This window comes from Mixophyes fleayi, chromosome 6 (genome assembly GCF_038048845.1).
Source record: "Mixophyes fleayi isolate aMixFle1 chromosome 6, aMixFle1.hap1, whole genome shotgun sequence".
Lineage (NCBI taxonomy): Eukaryota > Metazoa > Chordata > Amphibia > Anura > Limnodynastidae > Mixophyes > Mixophyes fleayi.
Genome location: NC_134407.1, coordinates 88,129,943 through 88,148,342, shown reverse-complemented (window position 1 = coordinate 88,148,342; position 18,400 = coordinate 88,129,943). Strand labels below are relative to the sequence as shown.

Below are 18,400 nucleotides of genomic sequence, written 5' to 3'. Positions count from 1 at the left end.
GATGAAATTGGAGAGAAGCTCGTAGTGGGGTAGTTATGGACAATATGAGACGGCAAGTCAATTGTGCAGTGACAAAGTATTTGGAAGGATCAAGTGGTTGGGCCATTCCTCACCCGGCGATTACGTTTTGCTATCTGCATCTTTATAGGCCAGATGGGGTTCACCTCACAGACACGGGTTTAGGATTGTTTACTGAGTAGATTTATTCTAGCTTGGCGGAGTTCATAGGGTCGGTTGGTGGCGGGTAGCTAAAACAAAGAACAAACTGCTTTGGCGGGAAAGCGGTGCAGGCAGCGGTTAATACATGGCACAAAAATGTTTATTGTTGGCCGCAGGAGTCTTCCTCCCTTCGATCTTGTCTCTTTAACGGGTCATCTCTGCAGGTGCCCTAGGTATCGTTTTAGAAAGCATACCCGTGAGGCCAGAGGGGTTGGAGTCTTTCTGGCGCTGTAAGGTTGCGCAATGGATGGATTGGCCGGCTGGCCATTCCTTTAAGGTTTTGTATAAGGTATTTGAGTGTTCACTGGAGTTAGACTGTATCCGCTTTCATTACCACCATTCTTGATTCAATTCAATAAACTATGACCTTAGATCGCCAAAATTTATTCTGCTGTCTGTGTCGCTATTTTAGTTTATTATATTTATAAGAAAATCTTAAGACATTTCAAGGTTGGTAGTGTGTTGAAATAAACCCATTGGCGTTTATGGAGTAGAAGAGGACAATGTTTGGCAATGGTGGAAGATAGACTCAAATAGCAACATTATTTTACAGCTTTATATTAACAGCCTTTTGCTGGAAGATTACTTTTGATGTTGTAGTGAAATCTGCTCAGTGACTGCTGGTAAGAGACTGAGATGTCTTTTAAATAATCAAACAACTACATTGGTAAATGGCGCTCAATACATTGTGGCATGTCAGCCTATATAGTATTGTCAAGTAGCTGTATGCTGGAATGGGGAGGGAGGCTATAATAAATAATTTAATGGCCATGTAACTCTTAATGGTGGATGACAGGACTGTGTGTAGTGTATGTGGATATACTGTATGTGCTGGGCATTAAGAAGGACAGTTGCACCTGAGGTGCATAATCTATATCACACATGTTACATTTTTATTCTTATTTTTCTTAGTGCTTACAGCACAACACAAAGTATATCAGGGAAAGTATAATAGGTGTTTTGTTTGTTCATTAAATGTTGATATATTGTCTACATACAGTTGTATAGATTGAGCTCCGAAAATAGGTACACTCTATTGCCAAAAGTATTTAGCCACACCTGTTAATTATTGAATTGAGGTGTTTCAATCAGACCCATTGCCAGAGGTGTGTAAGATCAAGCACCTAGCTATGCAGTCTCCATTTGAAAATATTTGTGATACAAAATGGATCATTCTGAATAGCTGAGTGACTTCAAGTGTGGTACTGTAATAGGATGCCACCTTTGCAATAAGACAGTTCTTGAAATTTCATCCCTACTGGATATTCCACGATCAACTGTAAGGGATATAATTAGAAAGTGAAAGCGTTTAGGAACAACAGCATCTCAGCCATGAAGACCATATAAAATAGCAGAGCTGGGTCAACGACTGCTAAGGCGCATGGTGTGTAAAAGTCGCCAATGCTCTGCTGATTCCATATTTGAAGAGTTCCGAACTTCCACTGGCATTAATGTAAGCACAAAAACTGTGTGGCCAAGTAGCTGCATGCAAGCCTCACCAAGATCAATGCCAAGCATCGGATGGAGTGGTATAAAGCACACCGACACTTGACTGTGGAGCAGTGGAAAAATATCCTCTGGAATGACGAATCACACTTCTCTGTTTGGCAGTCAGATGGGCAAATCTGAGTTTGGTGGATGCTGGTTAAACGTGACCTAACTCACTGCAGTATGCCAATTGGAATTTGGTAGAGGAAAGATAATGGTATGGGGCTGTTTCAGGGTGTGGGCTAGGCCCCTTATCTCCAGTGAAGGGCAATCTTGAAGCTTCAGCATACCAAGTCATTTTGGACAATGCTATGTTTCCAACTTTGTGGCAACAGTTTGGGGAAGGCCCTTCCAACATAACTTTGCCCCAGTGCACAAAGCAAGGACTACAAAGACATGGTTCGATAAGTTTGGTGTGAAAGAGCTTGATTGGCCCACACAGAGCCCTGACCCCATCGAACACCTTTGGGAGAAACTGGAACAGAGATTGCAATCAAGCCCTTCTCATCCAACATCAGTGCCTGACCTCATAAATGCTCTACAGAGTGAATGGGCACAAATTCTTACAGAAACACTCCAACATCTTGTTGAAAGCTTTCATAAAACAGTGGAAGCTGTTATCGCTGCAAAAAGAGGGACCAACTCCATATTAAAGTATATGTATTTGAATACAATGTTATTACAGTTCCTGTTTGTGTGATGGTCAAGTGTCCAAATACTTTTGTCCATATAGTGTATATTAAAGCAAATAGAGGATAGAGATTACTAAGAAGAAATACAAAGTTTATATGCAATCAGTCTGGCATTGCCACAGTATGATTGTTCTCCAAGAGGCTTCACCGGTCCAGTGCAATAATCTCTTTTATATAATTCAATCAGCTTCCTCTATAAACTTTCCCATTGTTTACAGGGAGGAATATCGACTATACCACTGGAAGTTGTAAAAAGCCATCTTAATAAAATAAGATTGGTGGCAATGGTACACTGTTGCTTACATGAAGCAAGAAAAGCCAGCAGTATAAGGAACAGTTCCTGATTTGTAGAAAGGCAATTTAGACTTACTGTTTAGCATAGGATGTAAACTAGGACGCTATATATACTTAGTCATATGCTTGCTGATTTTGTCACCTTCAGAAACACAGCACAGGTTCTTAGTGTGCAACTCCAAATGTTAAAATCACATTTCCTGCTCTGTCTGGAAAATTATATTTCAGGAAGTGTTTGTGTGTGTGTAAATGGGGTGGTGTTTGGGGTACAAAATTCTCCAATTAATTGGTTTGCAATCCCTTCTGAGCTCCAAAATGCACTAAATACATAACTGCAGACACTGGAAAAGACATTATCCACCTGCTGCAGATGAAAAGTGACTACAGAAAAAAAGGGGAAATAAATGTTTGTATCTTATTCTCTACTAAATAAAATTATTCCAATATGTATCTAATTATTCAAGCACTGTTTTTTTTGTGACTTGGCAACAAAAGGGCATAAGAGTAAATCAGCAGTCAGTTTGTGCTCAACATCTGCTAATTATTTGCAAATGAATTTACTCTTGCGGACTTACTGCACAAATCTCTTATGATAAACTGAGGGAAAGAATTAACTAAGCAACTAGCTAATTATTTTGCATCTTCTTTGAGTTCTGGCTGACAGTTAGTGGGTTAGCCATGTAATTCTAACTCCATGATAGTTCCGAATGAACAAAAAAATCACATTCAGTTTATTTACAAAATGAAAAAGCCATTCCAGTAGATTAACAGTGGTTTGCCTCCTAACCAATACTCTTTAGCAGGAGGAACAATTTAGTGGGGATAAATCCACTAGAGTTCCATTGGTTCTTTTTTATATGTAATCTAGCACTGTAGGTCCATATTTACAATATACTTTCACGTACACACTTAGGGGGGTTTCCAGCTGCACCCCCCCCATCACCACCACCCCGGACAGATTCATAAGTTGGACCCTCCTTTGGGCGTGGGTATTAATTTAATGGTTAGGGTGAGTGCTAATCATTTAATAGTAAGTGAGGAAAATATTTTTTTTGTTGGACTGTTTATCTTAAAAAAGGGGTCATGGTAGTGACTATTAATTTAATCTGGCGTGATGGCATTATTTAATTAATGCTGGGTAGATTTGTTGGCTATTAATTGAACATGGGGCTGAGTTTGGGGAGAAAGAAGGCTATTTATTAAATGTAAATACGTATTATTTAATGTTGGGGTGGTTGGAAAGGGGAATAAGTTTAATTATTAAATGTGAATATTAATTGTTTAACATTGGGGTTGTGTGTTGGGGGATAATAGGTGTATTTGTTAAATGTAAGTACTATAAATTTAATGTTGGGTTGTTAGGGGGAAATTGATCTACTAATAAATGTGAATGTTTTTAATTTAATGTTGCCCTGCTGTCCAAAAGGGAGGCCTAATAATTAAAAATGGGTGCTATTATTTTAGTGGTGGTGCTTTGGGGAGTGAGGCCTAAGTAGTTCACACACTGCTAGATTTTCCACATTTTTTTCCAAATAGGGCCCCTACATTCCAGGATCCAGACAAGCAGCAACTGAGCTTAAGACATGAGCTGCAACAGATAGTGGAAGCTTCAAACAGATAGGGTCTGCCAACTGTCCTGATTCTGGTGGGGCAGTCCTGAACTTCTGACACTGCCCTACTCACTCAGGACTTTTTCTTGACTGCAAAGATGGTTGGTGTGTATGTCCTGCTTCACAATGTACTGCTCGTTAGGAGCAAGCTACATGCACTAGTTAGATGTAAGCAGCTCGCCCTTAAGCAATAGAGTGTGAAGCAGGACATACCACCCAACTATCCTTGCAGTCAGGACAAAGTGCTGACTGAGCAGGACAGTCACATTGGGACTGCTCTACCAGAATATGGACAATTGGCTACAAATTGGCTACAAATGCCTGTGTATTTGAAGGAGATGGGAAGAGTTGGATAGCTTCCAAGCACTGTCTCAAATGATAGCCACACTCCCTTTCCATGGCATTCCACTCTGGTGGCTTGATGTTGAACCCCCCTCTAGAAATCTTAAATTTGCCCCTGACTTTAAGGGGTACCTACTAAAGGTGAAAGATGCATTCTAAATAATCATTTTATGTCCAGAACTTTAATCATGTCATCAAAGTGTCTAACAAGGCTAAATACAGTATATTAGGAGTTTTTATATATATATACTGAGCTAAATCTATCCTGCTTTATATTGCTTTTGTCCTTTGCTAAAATCTTAAAGGGTTTTTCCCGACCAGATGTATTTATTATTATTTATTAATGTGTGGGAAAGCAGCTATTTTAAAAAGTAAAATAAAATAAAAATACCTAATATCCCTATATTTACCTCCAGTCAGGGTGCTACAGGAAAAATGATTGAGATGGTAAGCATGTTTTTTTTTTGTTTGTTTATTTTTAAATGAGCTGCCCTCTTTATAACAATTGGGACACAGAAATTAAGAGTTGAAATGTTCTTTAATATGCTGTGTTGAGTAAACTGCATGAACAGTTGCAAGTGAATCACACAACTTTGAAGAGGAATAACCATCACGCTAGAATTTGCTACTCCAACTTTTTAGTTCCATTTCACATTTTCTGGAAATGTTAAATAGCTTATGAATAGTATTTTGGTATTTTGAGAACCGAAACACTCTAAGGCAGTGGTTCCCAAAGTTTTTCAGTTTGCGGCACCCTTAGAGTCTCCAAATTTTTTCAAGGCACCCCTCCAAAATAATTACTGAGCAGTCCTGTTTTAGAAGTAGTTGGGTCAAAAAATTGTAATAAGTATTTAGGTCATGACAGAAATACTTATTTAGTTGTATGCAAAAATGCCCCTCTGCATCCAGACACTCTGCCCCCTCTGCATCCAGGAACACTGCCCCCTCTGCATCCAGGCACTCTGCCCCCTCTGCATCCAGGCACACTGCCCCCTCTGCATCCAGGCACACTGCCCTCTGGCACGCTGTCCCCTCCTCTGCCCTCTGTCACGCTGTCCCCTCCTCTGCCCTCTGTCACGCTGTCCCTCTCCTCTGCCCTCTCTCACGCTGCCCCCCTCCTCTGCCCTCTCTCATGCTGTCCCCCTCCTCTGCCCTCTCTCACGCTGTCCTTCTCCTCTGCCCTCTGTCCCCCTCCTCTGCTCTCTGTCCCCCTCCTCTGCCATTTGTCCCACTCCTCTGCCCTCTGTCCTCCTCCTCTGCCATCTGTCCCCCTCCTCTGCTCTCTGTCCCCCAGCAGACTCCTCTCTCCCGCAGCTGTCACTGACATTGATATTCAGTGACAGCTGCGGGAGAGAGGTGTCTGCTGGGTCCCGGCGCCCGGTGGATTGGTAAGTTCCTGTTTTCTTTCTTTTTTCTAGGTCTGGCTCGCGGCACCCCAGTGACAGCGCAGCGGCACCCCTGGGAGCCGCGGCACACAGTTTGGGAACCGCCACTCTAAGGGCTAGATTTACTAAGAATCGTGTTTGGTGGCGGTTTGAAATGGCCACCCATCGCCACCGGTTTAGTGGTTCAAACCGCCGCATTTACTATAGGGTGGCTTGAGGCTTCAAATTAAAATAACTGGCGATGCATGGCGGATTGAAAAAGCTAAACCGCCGGCGGTTTGGATGAAACCGCCATCAAAATCGCCATCCAAAAGACAGGACAGGACAGTTTTAATACCTGCTTCAGAATGGCTTGATAGCTTAAATGTGCTGTTTGAACTATTTTGCCATTCAGAACATTAGAGAAAGCCTGACCTCATAAATAATTATATGGTGGATATAAATATTTATGTTGCACAATTTGTCATGACTAATTGTCCAAATAATATAATAATTAAATAATTGTATCCCCTTAATATAATGAAAAAATGTTATTCCCTCATAAGTTAATATTTAATTTGTTTTTCCCCTTAATCAATAAATAATGATTGCCAACATTATTTAAATGTCAATTGTGCTTTCTCTAATGTTCTGAATGGCAAAATAGTTCAAACAGCACATTTAAGCTATCTAGCCATTCTGAAGCAGGTATTAAAACTGTCCTGTCCTGTCTTTTGGATAACTGTTTTGATGGCGGTTTCATCCAAACCGCCGGCGGTTTAGCTTTTTCAATCCGCCATGCATCGCCAGTCATTTTAAATTGAAGCCTCAAGCCGCCCTACTGTAAATGCTGCGGTTTGAACCACTAAACCGCCGGCGATGGGTGGCCGTTTCAAACCGCCACCAAACACGATTCTTAGTAAATCTAGCCCTTAGAGTGTTTCGGTTCTCAAAATACCAAAATACTATTCATAAGCTATTTAACATTTCCAGAAAATGTGAAATGGAACTAAAAAGTTGGAGTAGCAAATTCTAGCGTGACGGTTATTCCTCTTCAAAGTTGTGTGATTCACTTGCTACTGGTCATGCAGTTTACTCAACACAGCATATTAAAGAACATTTCAACTCTTAATTTCTGTGTCCCAATTGTCCCAAATCAAACCGCCACCAAACATGATCCTTAGTAAATCTAGCCCTTGGACTTTAAAACTCTGAATGAATGAATGAATATAATATATATATATATATATATATATATATATATATATATACATACCTATATATATATATACGTATATAAATACATATACATATATATAATATACCCAGAAAATGCAGAATATGCACATTTTAACAGTGTGATTGCAGCAATGCAGGACAGATGGTCATTAAAATAATAGCTGCCTCAGTGTCAAAGCTTTAAAAATTGATTACATATTAAAGTCACCTTTGCCACCAGAGAGTCATAGCTCAATGCTATCTAAGGAATGACTAACTTTGATACCCACAGTTCTGACAAAACCTGAATATAACTCAGTCTGAGTCAGTCTCGTGCCATTTGCAGTTAGCAATTTTTCGCTCCATGTAATAGCATTCTGTGTCACAACCAGTTTAAAAATAGGGAGACAAACCGAACATCTGATATGATGTGACAAAATGGAATCTAGAGGCTTAGTTTGTGATATGTATTTCATACTGTATATATAACTAATGTATTATGGAACAGTTTTGAAAACAAATACAACCTTGTGGAAATGGACATATTTTTCAGAGTACAAACTAAAATGATTTAACATAATCAAATCATTTTAATATGAAGCCCATTAAAAGCGACAGGTTCAGAATTTGCCGGTATCACAGGAGACAAAATTAGAATTTTTACCGCTTTCTGCAAAATGAGCATCTCAGTCCCTGTCCATCAATTTCAGAAGATTATGACTATTTCATTGAAAGACTAACTGTCATGATAGCAACTTATTAAACATCTTTCTAGTGTGGGTGTATGGCAAAATTAAATTCTAGATGGACTACATTATAATTTAACCAGACAAATAGATTTAAAATTGCAGGCACTGAGTGTAATGACCAAAAAAATATTAACAGGCTGAATTTATACATTTTGTTACACATGGAGATATGTTACATCTATTGTACAGCTCTTTATGAAATGAAGGCTGTATATTAGCAGGGCTCTAGAAAGAGTGCTTACAAAATGCTGTGCTATTGAAACAAGTTTGTGGAGTAAATTATGTTATGCTATTGGTGTCACTAGTAATGATTCACAGTCTGATGCTGATTCGTAAACAACCAGCAAATAGTTTTACTTTTTTTTCAAATTCTATTATTTTAATATTGTATATTTTGCAATTTGTTGTACTGAGAATAGTATTACTTCTGTGTTCCAGTATGTTTTTTCTTTAAATAAAACTCTACTATTTGTTATTATCGTTTGATGGATGCAGAAAAGAAAGAAAAAAGAAATTACTGTTTTTTTTATTATGTTTCTTTGTTTTATTTTTTGCTTGTCTTGGTGTTTTAAACTTTTACCATGTATATATATATATATATATATATATATATATATATATATATATATATATATATATATATATAATTGTTTTTTTGTTTAATTATCTATGTTTCCTTTTAATTTTTGTATGTGTATTTGTAATATATGAAAATCAAAAAAATATACTTGATTAAAAAAAGACCACCTTTGTCAGTATTTTTTTCCTATTTGTTGGATAAATGGAACCCTGCTGACAGTTTCAAAAGCACAAATACATTTTTTAGGACTGCTCTCAGATAATCTCAGGACCTCACATGAAGCCCTGCTCTACACATCATGTTCACCTCCGGATGTCACAAACTATTATGCTAGGGTGTCATCTTCTATTACAACACGTCTAAAAACTACAAGGTAATATTGGTAAAACTCGCAATTGAAGGCAATATATTCCAATGTTGAGCTAATTGAAGTAGTGCTAATTGAATTACCAGCCATTCTAAATACAAATTTTTTTTATCATCAATTTATAGACTGATATTTAATGTTACACAGAAATTGTTTATTTTACTCTTCCGGTTTATATATTACTCAACTTTATTCAAACTTCAAAACAATCTTAGAAATGTCTTGTAAATGTTTTATAAGTCCTAGCCTCTACCTCGTTGCTGTCAAACTAGTGTTTGGGTATGTTGCATTTCCAAAATGCATCTTAAATGCAAGTTAAACACTTTAGGAAAGCCTACAGAGACCTCCAATGACCTCAAAGGGAAAAAGGCAGTAGGAACAAGGCCTTAGTTATTACAATTCTAAGATCTGATTTGAATGAACCAAAGTGTTGTTTTTTTGTGTAAGAAACTATGGGCCTGAGTCATTAAGGAGAGCAAGGCAAAAAAAGGAGTAAATTTGATCCTGGACAAACCATGTTGCAATGTGAGGGGTGTTTATTATTTTGCACATAAAGAAAATACTGGCTTTTTTGTCATGAAACACACATGTACTTGATAACTTTATTTTCACACTGAAATCTAAAGTTAATCTAGAATATGACCTACCCCAACTATGTATCTGTCCCTACATTTTAAATGTACCTCTCCCTCCAATGCAACATGGTTTTGTCAAGGTGCAAAGTTACTCCTTTTTTTTTGCTTTATTCTCCGTAATAACTCAGATCCTACATGTGTTATAAACTAGACTAGAAATAGGCTTTGTTACTCTGCAACTCATATGGGAATATATTTGAGAACTTTTATATTATGTATTATGGACTTTTACAATTGAACTGTCAAACAAATTGAACAGTTATTATACTGACTGCACAATAACATTGGGAGAACAGATATAGATATTGGGTAGAAGATAGGACCAAATGTCTGGATTTAATTTTGCAGAACAATTTCTAATACCAGGCCAATAGTTCTTTTTTCAGAAAATGAATGAATTCAGAATGTTTTATGTGCACCAGCTTCTAAATGATTTGCACATTATAAAACCACTGAAATTCTAAGGGTAACAGCCAGAGTTTCAGCATAACTATTCAATTCATAGTGAATACCAAAACTGAGCACGTTTTTGATTGTTTTTTACAACATCAAATATTATTAAAATATATTAAATGCTTCAGATACTTCATATAAAAACATAAAAGAAGCCGTCTTTATGGATTGTAATTTATTCAACAAATAGTCTTTACAACTTTATGTTGAAAAGCACAGACGATAAACTAAAGATAAATGGTGCTCATGATGTGAATCTGTTGGGACTTCCACCCACAGTGCAGAGAGTTGGTGATTGCAGTCAAACGGACAACGTTTTACAGGATGCCGAGTGGGGGCCCAAATACATTCTGATAATGAGACTATCTATCATCCTTGGGTCTGTAGGGTTTAAGGCTAGGATTCAGGACATCTTTGTTATTGTGGCAGCTCAGGCTAAGGAGTTGGTTTAGTGACAGAGGACAGTCAATTAATCTCTAGCTATACAGTAAAAAAAACAGATAAAAATAGAAACGCTAGATGTTTTCCCTTCTGCAAGCACATGAATCACTTGTATATCTTATTTTTTTTATCAAATGTCCAAATTAAACACAATTTATCATGTGGTAAATTTTAATCCTGGAAAGCAACTGTGGCAGGAGAGACTTGTAATTTAAGTCCCCCCTCTTTATGTCATTTAATTTTATTTAACAGAATTGATGAGCATACAGGATAGAGATCACCCTGGGTAATGTAGCAATAAATGACTGAATATGATTGAAATGCATCAAAGTTTAAAGGTACAGTGCCAGCTTAAAAAATATAAGGGTGTTATACACATTTAAGTTTCTAGTGATTGTCACCATCAACATTTCAAATTCTTCAGGCCTGGAGAGACATTTAACACAATTATGTTTATCTTTGCACTAGCAGCTGAATATATTTGGCAGCTCAGTTGTCCTGACTGCTAACTTAAGTCATGTATAGACTGACAATGAATATATACATATCCCAAATTGATTTGTCAGGCTATCCCAGAGAGTACTCTCAATTTGGACTGCAAAGGTGAAAAGATCATTGAGAACATCTGTCAAGCATTCTATGATATTCTTTGTAGACTCTGTGTTGCATTTCATCATATTCCAATAAATTGAATATTCAAGGCTACTTAATGGGGTTTTCTTAACATCTGTCAGTATTGTTAAAGTGCAAGTTATCTCACATTCAAACAAAACAACAAATAATACACAAATAATACACAATGAAATATAAGACTTGTGTATTACTGAAAAATAACTTGTAAGATTGACTTTAGTTACAAATAAGATCCAGTGATGTTATAGCGAGTATAACTGACATGCTATGCATTAAAATGTAGGTTTTTGTCCTATATTAGCAACACCTTCAATATTGTAGCTGCGGTGATTTTGCTGGAGGCTATAGCTCCGGAATGCTGTGGGCAAAACTATATCAATGTGCAGTTCCTAGGGCACAGGACTGGCCCACATAGGGGCATGTCAATCCCCTGATACCAACTTGGTCTGTCTGGACCAATGTAATAATGTAACTATGTAGTAATTGTGCAGTGTAGGCTATGACAAGTAAATCAATGTCATTGTGTACTTTGCAAGAGCAAAATTCATAGACAGAGAAATCTGAAGAAAAAAAAATTGAAACCCTCCAGTTTGCTACCTTGGACTCATGGCCTTAAGCAATGCAGCTTGCATCTGTATAACATCATACTGTATCTTTATAGTCAATAGACTAAAACCTAACAACCTCAGGAAGCTATCTATATATGCAGGAAATGATGACATAGAAACATAGAGTTTGATGGCAGAAATTAATCTTCCTAGCAATATCCAAAGATATGTCCCATGAATTTACAACTGGTAGGAGACTATCAGGCCTATCACCCTTACTTTTTAAAAAATAAAAATCACCATTTCTGACATTTCCTTATTGTTTAAATTTCTTGCTTTTGCTCAAAAAGCAAGTGTAAAATTGACTATAAATCAATTACTACTTACCATAATAGCTGTCATAAAACACTATGAATTTTTGCCATCGAAGTTCGGTGACCAATTTCAACATCACATCATTGAGGCGAACTGGTGGTCTAGCAGCCAATGTGTATTCCTCTCCATCCAGGCTAGGATTAAAGTGACAAATAGTTCGTGGTGAGCCAGCGCTGTTGCGTTGTATGAAGATGTGAGGGATGTGCATGGCATTTGTCAGCGACTGCAGTGCATTTGCTGAGGCACAACCAGTAGAAGTCACTAAAGCTAAAATCCCCTGGGTCATCAAGTCACAAGCTGAAATGCAAAAACAATAAATTTGGTTAAAATTCACTGTATATACATGTAATAGGCACTACAATGTAAAAACAAATAAAAACTATGTTTCAGGTGTACAGTAGACTTGACCATTTTATACAATACATGGTTTCAGCTACTTTATGTAGCTTGAAAAATTATTAGGATTATTGTGATAAAATAATTATCGAGATCAAACTGTTAGTTGATTTACACATTTCTCAATTCGATTCACCACATTTTATGTAACTTCCAGTTAAGTACCAAAAATGATATTAAAAGTATTCCTACAGAGTGATTTTTGAGGGACTGAGTTTACCATCCTGGGTTACATTTATAATATTTAGTTTGGATATAGCTGCACCTCTTGCAGAAACATCATATGGAGATTTTGAGTTACTGATGCTGTAAATAGTATAAATGATACAGTCCATTGTGCTAGCACAGATATTTTTTAAAAAAAGAGGGAATAGCAAAACATTGTTTTGTACTACTACATAATCTATGCAATGTGTGCAAGATGTAGAGAAATACTCTGCACCACAACCAAATAATACAACCCAAGACATTTGGATGCAAAAGGAAGAATCACTAAGCTATGGCTCAGGAGCTTAAACCCAGGCCAAGAATTCATGTTACAAGAACAATCTCAGGAGTAGCAGTAACTTTAAAATAAGTTTGGAGCCTTGCTATTATATTTGTATCTTTTCGACTGTTATGCATTCAGCATTGTTGCTTTACATATGCATTAGTTCTGTGTAAACTCCATCTAGTGGCCAGCCTAGTATCAGCTTAAACTGAACTCTCAGTGCCTCCGAAGTTAGTTTCCAATGCACCATGGGTAATGACAGGAGGTCTCCATTTCAGATATTACATGCTAAGAAGTAAGATGTGCAGTATATATACCCTTAGCACAGCATTGATGGTAAGATATTCGTTTGCGTTTATGCTATTTTTTGATGTTTGCATTGCATTATATCTGTACATATTGTGATTGTATTCTATAATTTCTGTATTACAGCTTTACCATTTGATCTAGCATGTTCTTAACTACTTGAATAAACACCATTCTTCAGATTTTCACATCTAGACTGAATTACTTAATTAGGAGTGGTTATGGTGATAGGCTGATTATACTCAGGCCAAAGGGAAGTTAAAGTGAGGCGAGAACATTGACTGTAGTTATGCCGTAAGGACCATAGTAAGGCACATTAAGTAGGTCATATAGCATGAGGGTTTATGTTTTTTTCCAAGAGCAAGTTAATACCTCTGGCGCTAGGTGACGTCATGATACACTGTTTCTCAGTGCGGTCTATGGCCAATAGAAGACAGCAAGGATCTTCTCTTTCCTGTTTTGGAGATCACTAATATTAGTTATAGGTTTGTTATGAAGAAAGTATAAAGGCTTCTTCAGGGAAAGGGATATGTACTGGTGCTGATAGAGAAAGCAGAGATGAAGTGAATCTAGAGAAATAATAGCTTAACAGGTTGGATGAGAACCAGGATAGGACAGTGTCCTAAGTGAGTGGCTAACAGTGCCATATGTAGCAGAGAGGTCAAGAAGAATTAGAAGTGAATTGTGGCTTCAGATTTAACAGTGATCAAAATGACCACCTTAGTCAGTGCAGTCCCTGTGGAGTGATGGGAACGAAAGCTCTTGTGTGAAGAAAGGAAGTACATACTTTACAAGTTTTGAGAGCCATGGGAGCTGAGAGATGAGGCTTAATCTTAGAGCGAATTTGATATCAGTATTTGTGTTTTCAGAACAATTACTGTATGTTTGAATTATGATTAAGAGATATCAGTGGACAGGCAGAGACTACATATGCTTCTTAATGCTTGGATAAGCAAAAGCGATCATGAAAAACTGATTTTTGAAGAAATAGGATTGAGTAGACTGGTAGTAGAAAGGGAAAAGAATAAGAAGATAGAGAATTTGGGCCTGAATAAGGAAGGAATGCAAGCATAAGTGTAACTTGCAATTGAGAAAGTCATATGCAAGAGTATGCATATGTATGCCGTATTCAGAGCTAAAGATGCGTCCAGGTCTGAATGAGTAGCAGATGCGTCAACTTGGCAACAGGCACACTCCTCAGACACTTACTTCCAACTTGCGAACATGTATAAAAACCTTTTATTTTATATGTTATGAGTGCATTTGCTATGAAGCATTATTTAAAATTAAATAACCTAGCATTTACCGTAGGAACAACATCTGGACATGCATACAATTTTTTTTTTATCTTTGCTACAACACGCTTCCAAATCCATAAATCCTAATCTATGGCAGAGTGACTACGTAAGTCTCAATAAGTGTCTTCAAATAATGTTCAAACATCTAATTACAAACAGTTTGATAGTTTGTGTCTTTCATCATCACTATCTGCTGCTTATACCTGCCCCTGACTACTTCCCAGTCTGAATATGTACGCAATTGCTCAAACATGCCCTTATGGAACATTGCATACGTTACACTCCTTCCATCCACTGTCACACCTCTTTAGGCGTTATGGAGTCATAAGTGCTAAAAAGTTGCAGGTCTCAAATACCACAGTTGAGTACGTTCGAATATGTCTCCCCCTGTATCAGGCCCGTTAAGTGAATTTTTGGGGTAGAAGAAGAGTGTGGTAAAGGAATTGATCAAGGTCTTGCTCAGGGAAGAAGATATAATTTCTTATTGCATCCATTCACTCTTGCCTTTGAAGTAGGAAGTAAGATTTTTGCCATTTATGGTAGTCAGAGGAGTATATGTAGGAGGGTTCAGAAGAGGTTTGAATGCATTAAAAATGCTCTTGTGGTTAGAATCCTGATTGAAAATGAGATATTGGAAGTATATTTGTTTGTCAATGTTTACATTATTTGAGTTGGAATGTTAAATAGCAGTATAGTTCAAGAAGTCAGTATTTAATTTTTCCTGCCATAGCCGAGTACGATCAATCTTAGCTGTGTCTGCGCAATAGTCACATAGAATCACCTCATTTTGCCGGTAGGGTTAAGCTGCTGGCAAAGGGGTTTTGTTAGTTTAGGAAGGAGGATTTTTGCGATATGTAACAATACAAAATGATATTTACTGTGCCCACTAGCCACAAGTGGCAAACAGACCCCCAAGTCTCAAAACAAAGTATATTCTTGCATATCAGAAAGCAAGTTTTAAAGTCAAAATACATTCACCAATTTCTCATTGTTATAAACAGAATGAGAAGATGACCTGTTTTTTTTCCATCTAGTCATACTAAATAGTTAGACTTCATTCGAATTTTCAGTCCTAACTTTTCATAGAATTAATTCTTATTAACCTGTAATGCACATATTTATTCTTAAAATGGCTAGCTTTATTTTAGCAGAGAGTCTACTGAAAAAAATGATTTACCTGTTGTCTCTATTGCATTATTGGAAGCTAAAGGAGTCATTAAAATTGTGACTATCCACACATGTTAGATAGGGCAGTAATGGGCATCTAAGTCATGGCCAAAAGTTTTGAGAATGACACAAATATTATTTTTCACAAAGCCTTCTGCCTCAGTTTTTATGATGGCGATATTTATATATATTCCAGAATGTCATGAAGAGTGTTCAGATGAATTTCAATTAAAGTCCCTCTTTGCCATGACATTGAACTTCATCCCAAAAACAACATTTTCACTGCATTGCAGCCCTGCCACAAAATGACCAGCTGACATCAGGTCAGTGATTCTCTCGTTAATACAGGTGAGAGTGTTGACAGGGACAAAGCTGGAGATAACTCTGTCATGCTAATTGAGTTAACAGACTGGAAAGTTTAATAGGAAGGTGGCGCATGAAATCATTGTTCTTCCTCTGTCCTTGCAGGTAACCGTGGTTGACAGAGCCATTTTTGAGATGAATCCCCTTCTAGATTGTTTGAGGCATCTGGAAAACGCTTGTCTGGAGAAGGAAAGGTAAGTGCTACCATCAGTCCTGTGTCATGCCAACAGTAAAGCATCCTGAGACCAATTATGTGTGGGGTTGCTTCTCAGCCAAGGGAGTGGGATCACTTTCAATTTTGCCTAAGAACACAGCCATGAATAAAGAATGGTACCAAAATATCCTCCAAGAGCAACTTCTCCCATCCAAGAATAGTTTGGTGAGGAACAATGCATTTTCCAGCATGATGGAGCACCTTGCAAAAAGGCAAAAGTGATGTGAAGTGAGCTAAGTGGCTTGGGGATCAAAACATTAAAATTTTGGGTGTATGGCCAGGAAACTCCCCAGACCTTAATCCCATTGAAAACTTGTGGTCAATCCTTAAGAGGCGGGTGGACAAACAAAAACCCACAATTTCTGACAAACTCCAAGCAATGATTAGGCAACAATGAGCGGCCATCGGTCAGTATGTGGCCCAGAAGTTGATTGACAGCATGCCAGGGCGAATTGCAGAGGTCTTCAAAAAGAAGGGTCAATACTGCAAATATTGACTCTTTGCAGAAACTTAATGTAATTGTCAATAAAAGCCTTTGACACTTATGCAATGCTTGTAATTTTTCTTCATTATACCATAGCAACATCTGACAAAAAGGTCTAAAAACACTGAAGCAGCAAACTTTGTGAAAACCAATACTTGTGTCATTCTCAAAACTTTTGGCCATGACTCTAGAAGAAAAATCTGAATTACTGTGTCATCAATTACCTTTTAAGTATCTTAAGTAAATCCAAACTCTGTTCTCTGAAAAACAACTTCTAATGCATAAAATGTTGGTGATAATAGCGAAGACAAAAAGGTTAATAGACAGCACTCTCTCAAGTATACTCTTAAGTGGAAAGTACAATTAGAAGTCATTTTAATCTTTCAGTGAATATCTCTATAATAATGTAATGTTGCAATCATCGGAAGCTCTTTCATTATATTAGTTGCACATGGAGAGCCTTCCTTTCTACTAACACTCTCAAATAAAATGTGTTTAGCTAATGTGCATTTGCCAATTTCTAAATTAACTATTCCTTTGCTGCTGATTTTTTTTTTTTCATTTTTTGATTTGATAAGGATATGAGTGATCTGGTGACAATTAAGTACCTTTGTAGTTTTTATGTATTTTTGGACACAAATCATGGACACATAGTAAGCGTATTTCTTGACAGTATTTCAACTAGCACATATGGTAATTATGATTTAATCATGGGCAGAACACTACATTGCAGGGCCCCATAGCAAAGTTTGTGGGAGCCTTATCTGCTGTTCCAAGCATGTGTGTCAGCTAGTGCATGCACAGTGAAGCCCTGTTTTTGCTTCATTGTGCTTCCTCTGATATGATAGTGTGAGCAGGCTATGTTAGAACTACCGCCATTGCAAGGTGTGAGACAGCTACAGGCAATGGCAGTAGTTCAGCCACTGGACTTGATGATTAACACTGTCACAACTTTAACCTCACAACACGGATGTTTGCATATTTACAGTGTATGCCTGTGATGACAAACGGACATTGTCCTGAAAATGGTTAATTTAACACATCTTTGTTAGCTCCGCATCACTAGATTTATTCGCTTAACCCACCCATGTAAAACGAATTGCTCAGGAATACTGAATACAGGTATCTACATTTTTTCATACACATGCAGATTTGTATAAATGTGTACAAATAAAATTTGTTCAACTAAAATTCAGAATTATTGAATGTAAACAGCAAACATTATGTGGCACATTTTAAAAAACAGAATTATTTGCCGTTTAGGTTTATAAAAGAAAATTGTGACTGGTAAGTATGAACATATTTTCATTTACTGTGTCATCTGTAATCTTCTGTTAAATAAATCGTGGAATCAGTTTGCATAGCAGCTTTAAATGCAACATTTGAATTTCTTTTTTGTTAATGTAGTAGCATATGGGATTCTAAAGATAGCCATACATGATAACACAATACAGGAAAACATAATATAATATACTATTAAAACACATCACAATATAATCATTTAAAGGTAGCAGGAGGCAGTGGGGCAGCTGGAACCTGGAAACACAGTTAAAGGTTGCTTGGTAACATACTTATAGCTAAGACTCGGAAACAAAGGCTGATCAGGGCTGAACCATGGTTATTAGGCATGTATTCTCAATATACTTTCTAATTATATTCTACAGTGAACAAGGA

The 18,400-nt window shown here is 37.3% G+C and overlaps 1 protein-coding gene across 2 annotated transcripts in view; it reads right to left on the bottom strand.

The window, feature by feature from the left end:
- GRID1 (glutamate ionotropic receptor delta type subunit 1) overlaps positions 1-18,400 on the bottom strand; it is an 823,000-nt gene that overhangs the window by 520,394 nt on the left and 284,206 nt on the right. For both annotated transcript variants that reach the window (XM_075217028.1, XM_075217027.1), the window contains exon 3: positions 12,021-12,305. In XM_075217028.1, the coding sequence (XP_075073129.1) occupies positions 12,021-12,305 (285 nt within the window). The remainder of the gene's footprint in view (positions 1-12,020; positions 12,306-18,400) is intronic.